The sequence below is a fragment of the Melanerpes formicivorus genome, unplaced genomic scaffold, assembly GCF_026170545.1.
Source record: "Melanerpes formicivorus ecotype bairdi unplaced genomic scaffold, bMelFor1.0.p_v2 SCAF_88, whole genome shotgun sequence".
Taxonomy (NCBI): domain Eukaryota; kingdom Metazoa; phylum Chordata; class Aves; order Piciformes; family Picidae; genus Melanerpes; species Melanerpes formicivorus.
Window position 1 is genome coordinate 2,566,474 of NW_027142440.1, and position 12,133 is coordinate 2,578,606.

Here is a 12,133-nt window from a genome sequence, read left to right on the forward strand (position 1 = left end):
CAGCTCAGAGTCAGTATGGAAACCCCTCTGAACAGGGACCCTGGGGGCCTTGTGCTCTCAGCTCAGAGTCAGCATGGAAACCCCTCTGAACAGGGACCCTGGGGGCCTTGTGCTCTCAGCTCAGAATCATGGAAACCCCTCTGAACAGGGACCCTGGGGGCCTTGTGCTCTCAGCTCAGAGTCATGGAAACCCCTCTGAACAGGGACCCTGGGGGCCTTGTGCTCTCAGCTCAGAGTCAGCATGGAAACCCCTCTGAACAGGGACCCTGGGGGCCTTGTGCTCTCAGCTCAGAATCAGCATGGAAACCCCTCTGAACAGGGACCCTGGGGGCCCTGTGCTGGCTATCAGGAAGTAAAATGCAATGGTAGCTGAGAAGGTCCCAGGCTGAGCAACACCTGAATGGTTCTGAGCATCCAGCCAAGAGCCCAACACATCTGCAGGCTCTGCTCTGGGGGGGGGGAATCAATAGCATCTGGTCAATATTATGCCAGCACATCTGTTTCCAAGGCTGGTTCTGTAAGTTTCTAGATCAGGTTACTAGATTTGGTCCTCCAGCAAACAATCCCTGCCCAGGGAAGGTTGTGTTTGATTGTCCCCAGGTTGTTGCAGCAAGAAAATCCAATCCCTCTTTAGTCTAGCAGCAGCAAATGGCTCAGGGGAGGCAAACCAAAAGTGGCCTCTGCATACCAATAAAGGCACATCCACCCCCAGTGCTAGAGCTGCTGCTTCCCACCAAGCTGTGGACCAGCAATAAGCAACTCCCAAGTTCCTAGAACTGCTGAGCAGCACAGCAGCTAATTGCCTCCTGTTTACTGCTGCCCAGTCTCCATGTGCAAGGCAGCTTGTCCTCCTGCAGGCTGTGGGCATGGCTAAGCAGAATCTTAAGGAACAACAGCATTCAGCTAATCTGATTTGCTTATCTTAGCTCAGTGCAATGATCCTGCACAATTTAATCAAAGTTTGCCTGATGAAACCACAGTGTAAGCAAGGCCAAGGGAGCTCCAGTGCCTGCTGAACTGCAAGGGACAGCTCACTTGGTGGGGTTGCCCCCACAGCACCCAGATTAGTTGAGCTCCAGCAGTCCAGGAGTCTGTTTTCATGCACTAGGTCCTTATGTTTTCATTGGAAAACTCCCAAACCAATTAATCCAGCACTGGGATCCTGAGGTGAGAGTGCTGAGGTGTAACAATGACCCTGTGTTTTCACAACACATGGGATCTCTGGATAGGGTTTTCTCCATGGAAGCACCACAGCCTCTTCCCAAGAGACATAAGGAGCTCCAATGAACTGGAGATGTGTAGTGCACCCTGAGCACACCTTGGCCTCAGGATACAGCCCCAGAGACTCACCCTCCATGGCCATACAGCTCCAGCCCTGAAGAACAGCCTCAGGCCAGGGCCAGCTCATGCTGATAGGAACCTGGGCCCTAGATCCTTCCTCTAGCACCAGGCACTCACCTCTCACTGGGTCACTGCAGTAGGCTGTCCAGGGAGGCTGTGAAGTCTCCTTCTTTGGAGAGCTTCCAACCCCCCCTGGGCATTGTGCTCCTGGGCAAGCTGCTGTGGGTGCCCTGCTTTAGGAGTGGGGTTGGACTGGATGGTCTGCAGGAGGTCCCTTCCAACCCCTCCAAGCTGGGACTCTGTGACCATTTGGAGGTACCTGCCCCTCCCCCCACAGCTGGGCACCTTATCCTAAGCTTCAGCTTGCAGTGCTGTGGGCTGCCTGCAGCAGGCAAGGGTTTCTGGCTCTTCTGTGCCCAGTTCTGGGGTGAGCTGCCAGGGACAGGAGCTGCTTCTGCCATGGAACCACAGAATCAGCCAGGTCGGAAAAGACCTCAGAGATCCAAGTCCAACCTGTTACCTAACACCCCCTAACAACTCAATCCCTCAACACTCAAGGGATGTTGTACCTGCAAGGTCCTGGGAGCAGAGACTCATGCAGAAGCATCTGCACAGATGAAGTGTGTTTAGCTCCTTTTTGTTTGAAGGAAGAAAGGCAACAGGCTGGGGAGGAGCCTGCGGTTTGCCCAGGAGGTGCTGCGGGACGACTGCTGCAGAGTGCAGCCCTGATCTAGGAGAAATGCCCAAGCTGCCTGCCTGGCAGCTAACATCTGCTCAGAGCCAGGCCAGATGAGCTCTTGGGCAGCCTGATCTTGCAGGAGGTGTCCCTGCCCATGGCAGAGGCTTTGGAACTAGATCAGAGTGTGGGTTGGGTTGGAAGGGACCCTAAAGATCATCCAATTTCAAGCCCTGCTATAGGCAGGACACCTCCCACCAGCCCAGGTTGCTCAAGGCCTCATTCAGCCTGGCTCTGAACACCTCCAGGGAGGAGGCAGCCACAGCCTCCTTAGGAAAGCCTGTGCCAGTGTCTCCCCACCCTCACTGTAAAACAATTCCTTCCTCATCTCCAGTCTGCTGCCCTCTTCCAGCTCAAAGCCATTGTCCCTCGCCCTGGCACTCCAAGCCCTTGCCAAAAGTCCCTCCACAGCTCTCCTGGAGCCTCCTCCAGGTACTTAAGGTCTCCCTGGAGCCCTCTTCAGGCTGGACAGCCCCAACTCTCTCAGCCTGTCCCCATAAGGGAGGTTCTCCAACCTCTGATCATCTTCACAGCATCCTCTGAACCCTCTCACACAGATCCATGTCCTCCTTGTGTTGGGGGCTCCAGAGATGCTGTTTAAGGTCCCCTCCAACCCCAACCATTCTATGAACATCCCAGCCCTGGGGGCTGGTGTCCCAGCCTGCTTCCCTTTGCTTTCAAGAACAGCAAACTCCAGGTCCAGCTTCCCCACTGAAGCAGCTCAGCAGCCCTGCCCTGGCTGCTCAGCAGGACCTCCTGCACCTCTGCACATGCCTTCAGCCCCACTTCCCAGCACAGACCCCAGAGCTCAGGAGAGTGGAGGCTCCTTGCAGCCAGGAGAAGGGCTGTGCCCTGGGGGGGCAGGGAGCAGAGGTGTGAGCAGGCTGTGCCCAGCCCCGTGCCGCTCAGCACGCTCTGCTCCAGCGGGCTGCTGCCTGCTGCAGCGGTGCCGGCGCTGCCACCAGGGCACACGTGCTGGGAGCTGAGCTATTTTCAGCTCAGAGCTGAGTCTGGCGTCACTGGGCCGGGCTGGGTGAGGCCACAGCATGAATGGGGACTGCCAGCCCGTGGGTGGGCTGAGGCTGGCCGTGAATGACTGCTCCCAGGCACTGACGTGGGCAGGAGGAGGCACGGGGCGGCCGCACACCTCGGCGGGAGCTTCTCCTCTGTGCTGCAGGGCTGCACAAGCACAGCACCTGAGAGGCTGTGGGCAGGGGCAGGGGAGCTCTGCAGCCTTTGCTCTGTGGTGGCAGCAGCCATGTCCCTGATTTGACACAGCAAGGGGACAGCTGAAGGCTGCAGCTGCTTGGTGAGCAACAGAACCACCGAGGGCTTGATCCTGGCTGGGCATCTCCTTCAAGAGCCTTCAGAACACAAACCAGACTTTCCTCCAGGAGGAACAAGTTCCCACAGGTTTTATACCCAGAGCTGCTATTCTTGGAAGAAAGGAGGTGGCTTTAACCAAAGCTGTTTTCAGGGGATGTAAAGAATCCAAGGTTAGGAATCCTGAAAGACTCTCATCCTGCTGCAGCACAAGGGCAGACAGCCTCCAGCTTGGTCTGGCTTCCAGAGGGACCTGGACAAGCTGGAGAAGTGGGGCTGTGTGAACCTCATCAGGCACAACCAAGATCAAGGGCAACGTCCTGCACCTGTGTCAGGACAACCCCCAGTACCCATCCAGGCTGGGGATGAAGGGCTGGAGAGCAGCCCTGGGGAGAAGGACTTGGAGGTGCTGAGGCATAAAAGCTGGACAGGAGCTGGCACCAAGTGCTGCCAGCCCAGCCCCAGCCTGTCCTGGGCTGATCCCCAGCAGTGTGGGCAGCAGGGGCAGGGAGGGGATTCTGCCCCTCTGCTGTGCTCTGCTGAGGCCTCCCTGCAGTGCTGGGGCAGCTCTGGAGTGCTCAGCACAGCACAGACAGGGAGAAGGCAGGAGGAGACTCGATGATCCTTGAGGTCTCTTCCAACCTTGCTGATACTGTGAGACCACAGCAGTGCTGGCAGGGCTGGAAACCCTCTGCTGTGAAGCCAGGCTGAGAGAGTTGGGCTTGGGCAGTTTGGAGAAGAGAAGGCTCCAGTGAGACCTTCTGGTGGCCTTCCATGGCTTAAAGGGGAGATCAGAAAGCTGGGGCCAGACTTTTCTCAGGGCCTGTTGGGACAGGACAAGAGAGGATGGCTTGAACTCAAAGACTGGAGAGAAGAGGGAAATGTTTGACACTGAGGTGGGGAGAGCCTGCCCAGACAGCCCAGGTTGTTTGGGGTTCTGAGCAACCTGCTCTGGTGGCAGCTGTCCCTGCTGACTGCAGGGGGTTGGACTGGATGACATTTAAAGGTCCCTTCCCACCTAAATCAGCCTACAGACCCTTAGCAAAATGGATTCAGCTGTCACAAGAGCTCACCCAGCTTGTTTCAGTCTGCCCTGGTGTGCACTGTCAGTCACTTATCGCTTTGAGAGCAGTCTCCACCCATGGGGATGCTGGAAGCTCAGCCCTCCTCCTTTGGGGTTCAACTGATCCTTGCTCAGGCAAGGCTTGATGCTCTGAGGATGTTCTGTACACAACGAGGCTCCTGCTCAGGTGGCAGGGGGGGTTGGAACTAGATGATCTTTAGGGTCTCTTCCAACCCAACCCATTCTGTGGTTCCACAAACAGCCAAGAATTCCTTGGTTTCCCCTCCTGCAAGCTCCTGGCCTGCTCCCTGCGGAAGCCCAGGTGGTCCAGGAAGGAAAGGGTTGGCACAGCCCTGGCAGGGAGGGCTGTGGGCAGTGGAAATGCAAACCCAGAAGCTTCAGCAGGTGGAAGTTGTGAGCTCTGTGGCTGAGCCATGACCCACTTTCTGCCACACTGAAGCCAAGCAGGCTGGCAGCTCCTGCCCGCCCCCAGCATCCCCAGAGCCGCAGCTCGGCAGCGGCAGCGCAGCCAGGGCTCCTGGGAGCCTCTCCCACCCCAGCCCTGCCAGCGGCTGTGACACCACCACAGAGACACCCCTGCTGCCCCCAGGCCCTCCCTGTGAGCTGGTAGCACCCTCTCCCCCCACTATCAGCAGGTCAGGCAGGCCTGGGTGAGCAGCAGGCTCTCCAGCTGGCAAAGCCTCCTTGAGCAGCAGCGCTGCCAGTCACCCACACTGCCCACACTCCCTTCCTGGGGAGCAGGGGGCACAGCCAGGCCCACCAGGGCCCTGCTTCCCAGCCTGACTCCCCCCTCTCCCTCCCTACCACAACCTCTGCTAGCCAGCACCACAACACCCCACTTCCAGCCAGGAGGAACTCCCAACATTCCCGACTGGAGCTGCAAAGATCCCAGGGCGGTGGTGGAGCAGGGTGGGAGCAGAAGGCATCACCCAGCAGCGGCACCGCAGTGCAGGGGGGAGGCTCTGCCAAGCTCAGTAGTGGGAGGGCTGGGGGAGGCACAGAGGTTGTTCTCCTTTGAAACCCCACCGTGAAATCAAGTCATGAGGTCCCACAGCTGCTCTTTTCCCCTCCTCTTGTGTGCTCCATCTTTTATATTCCAAAATAGGAATAATGAGTACAAAGAGAGCCGTGGTGCCTGCCTGCAGCTGAAGCAAGAGGGTGTTCATTGTGTAACTGCAGACACTGAGTGAATGAAAAGGTCACAGGGTTTGTAATCAATAGGGACACTTTTTATCCTCTGTGAAACAGAGCAGCTTTCAGGAGAATCACTTGGCTCCTGCTCAGAACCTCTTGAAGAGGAGCAGAGCTGCTACACTGGCCCCATTCCATGTTTTTCCACACTCCCTCATCCTTCAGCAGCAGCAGCAAGGTCACAGGTACAAGCAGGATGCTCAGAGAGGTAACCAGACAGCTCAACACTGAGCTGAGAGGGACAGAGCACGATCCAAAGGCATCAACACACCAGCCAGCAGCTGATGGTCACAGCTGACCACATCTCTTCTCACACAGCCTGCCCTCCACAGGGGTCAGAACATTTTGCAGCGCTTGTAGGGCCATTCTATCACAACAGAACGAGGCAAGTCGCTGCTGAAAGGTGAAGTGACAAGCCCAGGATCGTGCAGCAGGTTAAATCAGGGCTGCAAGACCCTGTCTGAAACACACAGCAGCAGGTGAAGGTTGCTGAACGCTGCAGGCAGCTCTATTTAGAAGAGCAACCTTGCAGAGAAGCAAAGTACAGAAGAGAAACCAAGAATGCAAGGTGCAGAATGAAAAGGCAGAGGAGGGCAAGGCTAAGACCTGGGATTTCAGCTGTGCTTTTGGGGGGAGCCAGCTGAAGGGTGTGACTGAAGCAAGCCCTAGGACGCAAGGCTGCTCCGGCCCCATCCCCAGCCAGCCATGAGCCACAATCTGTTTGCAAGGTGACCACACATCAGAAGAGCTCTCAGGGTGGCAGAGTTCAGCAACTCACCAGCATTCAGATGGCAGTCCTTGATCTGGAACTGGAGCTCGTTTTCATTGGGAATGTCCTTCCACGTGGCGAGGAAGACCTGGCGCTCTGTGGGGGGAGAAAGGCCATCAGCGCCCCTGCGACCTCACAGCACCACAGTGCTCACTGCTGCACCCCAGGGTGTTACACAGCTCTGGGGTCAAAGTGGCTGGAGAGCTCCCAAACAGAGGGGGACCTGGGGGTACTAATCGACAGCTGCCTGAATATGAGCCAGCAGTGTGCCCAGGGGGCCAAGAGGTCCAATGGCATCCTGGCCTGCAGCAGGAACAGTGTGGCCAGCAGGAGCAGGGAAGTCCTTGTGCCCTGTGCTCAGCACTGCTGAGGCCACACCTTGAGTCCTGTGTCCAGTTCTGGGCTCCTCAGTTTAAGAAGGACATTGAGAGACTTGAAGGTGTCCAGAGAAGGGCAACAAGGCTGGGGAGAGGCCTTGAACACAGCCCTGTGAGGAGAGGCTGAGGGAGCTGGGGTTGCTTAGCCTGGAGAAGAGGAGGCTCAGGGGAGACCTTATTGCCCTCTGCAACTACCTGAAAGGTGGTTGTAGCCAGGTGGGGGTTGGTCTCTTCTCCCAGGCAACCAGCACCAGAACAAGAGGACACAGTGTCAAGCAGAGCCAGGGGAGGTTTAGGCTGGAGGTGAGGAGAAAGTTCTTCACCGAGCGAGTCGTTAGCCATTGGGATGTGCTGCCCAGGGAGGTGGTGGAGTCCCCATCCCTGGAGGTGTTCAAGAGGGGATTGGATGTGGCACTTGGTGCCCTGGTCTGGTCATGGGGTCTGTGTTGATAGGTTGGACTCGATGATCCTTGAGGTCTCTTCCAACCTTCGTTATGCTGTGTGACACTGTGATACAAAGTGCTCTACTGGGCACATTCTGCCCTGCCCTGGACAGATCCAGGATGTAGGATGCTCCTACAACAATCTGAGTCTCAGTGTGGAAGCATCAAAGCTTGGATGGATTTGGGAGCCCCAAACCAGTGGCAGTCTTTGCCACAGGAGCTGCTTGCAAGCCAGGAGGAAGATCCACACCTTTACACCAGGGAAAGCTGCTTTCCAAGCACCTTCCCAGCCAGTTCAGACAACAGTTTAACAAAAGGTAACCAGGAACACAGGAATTACAGTTGAAGTGGTGTGGGGGCAAATCCTAGACCCACCTGAGTGAATCAAACCCTAAATCCTCCCCCTGCCCCCAAAACCAAACCCAAACCACTAAAGAAATCCTCCTCAAAGCAGACAGATCCCACCCCTTGCCTGGCAGGTGGATCAGAGCAGAGGGCTTGGGTTCTGGCAGCTACTGGAGCTGAGAGCTCAGGCTGCTGAGATGAACTGGTCTGAAGGTCATGGCCAAGCACACATCAGCCTCAGCCACGGGACAGCGGCAGCCAGCTGGGTGCTGCTTGGAGCTTGGCTGAAGGAGGCTGACTAAAAGCACTCACCCATCTTGCCATCCTCCACAAACAGCACGTTGAGAGGGATGAGGCAGCTGAAGTAAAAGACATCAATGTTGTTTTTCACAGCCACCTGTGAGGGGAGAAACCAGGAGGAGTTAGGGGAGAGGAGAAACTAGGAGGGGTTAGGGGAGAGGAGAAACCAGGAGGGGCTAGGGGAGAGGAGGAACCAGGAGGGGTTAGGGGAGAGGAGAAACCAGGAGGGGCTAGGGGAGAGGAGAAACCAGGAGGGGCTAGGGGAGAGGAGAAACCAGGAGGGGCTGCTAGAGAGGAGAAACCACGAGGGGCTGCTGGAGAGGAGGAACCAGGAGGGGTTAGGGGAGAGGATTAAAGCATCTCTCTCAGCTGGAAGTCCAAAGGGACCCCACGCTGCGTGTGGCCTCATTGCCTGCCCACACACCTTGGAGTGCTCCCTCTGAGCACTCTCATGAGACTACCTGGAGAGATGTTCCTGAGCTTCTGAGTAGTTTCAGAGTAGGCTCTGTCCCACCCCTCAGTGCTCACTCCATTTGCACTAAAAGCTGCTCAATCTTCTCCAGCCAGCATTTCACCATACTGCAGCAGAGCCAATTGCTCTGCTGGGGTCACAGCCAGCATCCTCACTGTTCTCCTCTGTTTCAGCCTCTCTCTCCCCTCACTTCTTCCACCTCTGAGGTCTCTTCATACCTCTGGGTTGCACACAGCCACTATCATGTCTCTCACACTGCACAGGAGCTTCTTCACCACCCCTCTTTGCCATTTCAGTCTTGTAATTCCCCAGCTCCAAACCCCTGTATGTTCTGCTCCTTATTTTTCACCCTCATTTCTTGATTTCTCACCTCCTTGATTAGCTCCCTCTCAGCCCAGACACCTTCTAGAGAGCCTGAAGCAGGTCCACTGCCTGCCCCTTCCTTTCAGCATTTCCCAGATCTCCTGCCTTTACCTTAGTGAAGGCAGGCACATGCTGGGTGTCGATTCCTGGAAGCGAGGAAACCTTTGCTACAGAGCAATCAGGGCAGGCAAAAAGAGATTACCTGACAAAAGACTTAATTCTCAGTGTCATTAAAGCCCAGCAGCCAGGGAGATGCTCTGGATTGCTTTTATCACATGTGCTTGCCACACACCGCCTGATCTCTGCCAGCACAGAGCATGAGCTCACTCTGTCTTCCCCAGGCTGAGAGCTGATGGTACAGCAGGAGCAAACTGGAGGTCTGAGAGAGTGAACTGTCACAACACAGCACAGCAAAAGGGAGCTCTGGGCTTTATTTCCATGCCCCTCACGCTCTGCTGGCATCATCCCACGTAGCAAGGGCCTGTCATGGGAGTGCAGTTCAGCAGGCACCTGCCACTGCCTGCGAGGAAGGAGACTTGTAAGAGCGCTGGAATGGAAGCTGTGTGGAGAGCCTGCAATTTCAGGAGCTGTTTGAGCTGCTGTTTCCTCTGAAAAAAATCCCAGAAGGGGTTCTCCAGCTCCTCACTCAGCTGAAACACAAAGCAGACCACGCAAAAACTCTGAGCCAAAGAAATAAACGTGCTGCTAGAAAACCCTGATGCCAAGAGCGACTCCATTGCCGTTAATAATTACACACATTAGTGTCCTGCTGAGAAAATCTATCGTCCCACCGTGGCAGGGCTAGAAAGACATCCCTGAATGCTGGCTAAAGCAGCTGCAGCCAGCCAAGGGAGGGGAGCAAACCAGAGAATTCAGCTGATCAGACTTGAATGAAAGCCAGAGGACAAGTGGTAGGAGACTGAGCTCCTGACTGGACTCATTTAGCAACTGGGAAGGTCCCAGAAGTGCAAAGAACAGCAGAAAGGTGGCTGTGACATGCTGGGGGGGGGTTCTGCTTCCAGCCATCACTGAAGGGAGCAGCTTCCATCAAATTTCCACAGTGCAAACCAGCTTGAGAAGGGATTAGTTCAAAGCCCACCAAAGCCATGTAAATGATGGTGCAACCTAGAGCAAAGAGGGGAATGGTCCTCTGCAACAGGCAGCTGTGAGGTGCTGCCAGCGTCACCCTCACGGGCTGCAGTGGCTCAGTGATGGATGGACAGGCCCCAAAGCCAGAGGGGTGAAAGGATTAAGGGACTTACCCCTGCTAAAGGGGATGGAGCAGCCAGCAGTGCACCTCAGGCTGGGAGGGGAGAGCTGGGGAAGGGACAGCAGCGTGGCTCTTCCACACGCTGTGTTTGGATGGAAAGCATGGAGAGGAGCCAGAAGAGGAAAAATTGAGGCTAAATGTCTGGGCAAACTTGAGAGTGAGAATTATCTAGCACTACAATATTCTCCTGAGGAAGGGACAAGCTCCAGTGCTTGGAGTATTTAAAATCAGCCTTGACAATGCTCTCAATAAGAGGAACCACAGCGAAGCAGCACAGCAGCGCAGGGACTCCACTTCCCCAGCTCGGATGTCATGATGGATTGCCTTGGAACAGCAGAGCTCACCTGGCTTTTGGAGCTCCTGGCTGTTGCTGTACAAGAGCAGCTCCTTACAAGAGGGGCTGGAAAGCTGAGCCTTCTGCCCTCCTCCAGTCACGGTTCTGGAGGCACACTCCACATTAATATGCTAACCCTGTCCCTGCAGTTATGAGAAGGCTATAAAAAGCTACCTGCTGACCTGCTTCTCAACTCTGCAGAAACACACTGAGTAAGCTGCTTTGGCTACACTCTGGAGAGCTACCCAATTAAGATGCTCTGAAGTGTGGTTTCATCCCAGCAAAGGAATGCAAGCCACAGGCCAGGCTACCTCCTCCCAGGCTGCATCAGTGGGTTCAGCAATGACATCACATGCCACAGAATCCCAGCAGGGTGGGGTTGGAAGGGACCCCTGGAGGTCATCAGTCCAACCCCTGCTCCAGCAGGGCACCCACAGCAGCTTGCCCAGCACCACAATGCCCAGGGGGGCTTTGGAAGCTCTCCACACAAGGACACTCCACAACCTCTCTGGGCAGCCTGCTCCAGGCCTCCAGCACCCTCACACCAAACAACTTCCTCCTCCTCTTCACATCCAACCTCCTGGGCTCCACTCTCTGCCCCTTGTCCTGTCTCTAGTCACCACTGACAAGAGTCTGGCCACATTCTCTTGCCCATCCAGCCCCCCACTGCCTGTCTCCAGCCTTGTGCCTGCAGGGAAGCATTTGGCTGTCAGGCACCCACAGGATCCCCAGAACCCTCCCTGTCAAACATGATGAAGCCAAGAATCTGGCAGTGCCGCACAGCTCTTGCTGAGCATTGCTCAGCTCCCCTCTGGGGCTGCTCTTCTGCAGGCTCTCAGCCCCAGGGCTCTCAGCCTTTGCTCCTCCCAGAGCTGCTCCAGGCCCCTCAGCAGCTCTGCAGCCTCCCCTGGACTCTCTCCAGCAGTTCCCTGTCTCTCTTAACTGGACCCAGGACTCTGGTTGTGGTATCCCTAGGGCAAAGTAAAGGGGGTGGAGAGCCTCCCTCAGACCTGCTGGCCATGCTCTTCTTCATGGACCCCAGGAGCCCATTGGCCTTCTTGGCCACAAGAGACACCTTGCAACTCTGTAATGATGCAGAAATCAGCTGTTACTCAGAAGTTTTGGGAAGGATAAAGCTACAGTCCCCTGACAGCTTCAGCTTCTCAAGCCTAGGTGCCTTGGTGCACCACCACCTACTTCCCTCAAATGGGCAGGCAGGTGCTGTTAGCACTGTGGTCCATGAAAGGGCCCCTGCAGATAGCTGGATGGGGAGACTCGCACCAAGAAGAGGCTTAAGAGGTCCTGCCTGCTGATGCCAGCGCTCCAAGGTCATGCTCCCACCCACACACTGCTGCATCAGGAGCATCCAATGCCAGCTGACAAGCTACAAAATCAACCCCAGGCAGAAAGCAGAAACTGAGAAGCTATTAACAGCTGAATGCCCAACTCCCAGTGCTCCTCAGGTGGGAGCACCGACCTGAGCCAATCAATGACATCTGAAGGGATGGCAGTAGCTGAGCAGCCTCTGCAGGTTTGATGTGCTTGAAGGGAACCTCCACTTGCACTCACTACATCCTCCCAGCCCAGACTACCTTTGCCTGTGGCTCAGCAGCTTTAACCTGCCAACCTGGGCATGAACTATGAAATCTTTAACAAGCCCTTCAAGTTCAGCCATTTGAGACCTGAAACAGAAGCACCTTTTATATATATATATAAATATTTCCCATCTGTGATCTTTTTGAAAGGAGGGAGGAAAAAAAAACCCAAAGCTTACTAGGCTGGTGA

General features: G+C 55.6%; 1 protein-coding gene across 4 annotated transcripts in view; it reads right to left on the minus strand.

The window, feature by feature from the left end:
• Window positions 1-12,133, minus strand: part of AP2B1 (adaptor related protein complex 2 subunit beta 1) — a 104,837-nt gene that overhangs the window by 7,595 nt on the left and 85,109 nt on the right. For all 4 annotated transcript variants that reach the window (XM_068165392.1, XM_068165394.1, XM_068165393.1 and 1 more), the window contains 2 exons: window positions 7,922-8,006; window positions 6,454-6,540 (listed from right to left, as the gene is read on the minus strand). In XM_068165392.1, the coding sequence (XP_068021493.1) occupies window positions 6,454-6,540; window positions 7,922-8,006 (172 nt within the window). The remainder of the gene's footprint in view (window positions 1-6,453; window positions 6,541-7,921; window positions 8,007-12,133) is intronic.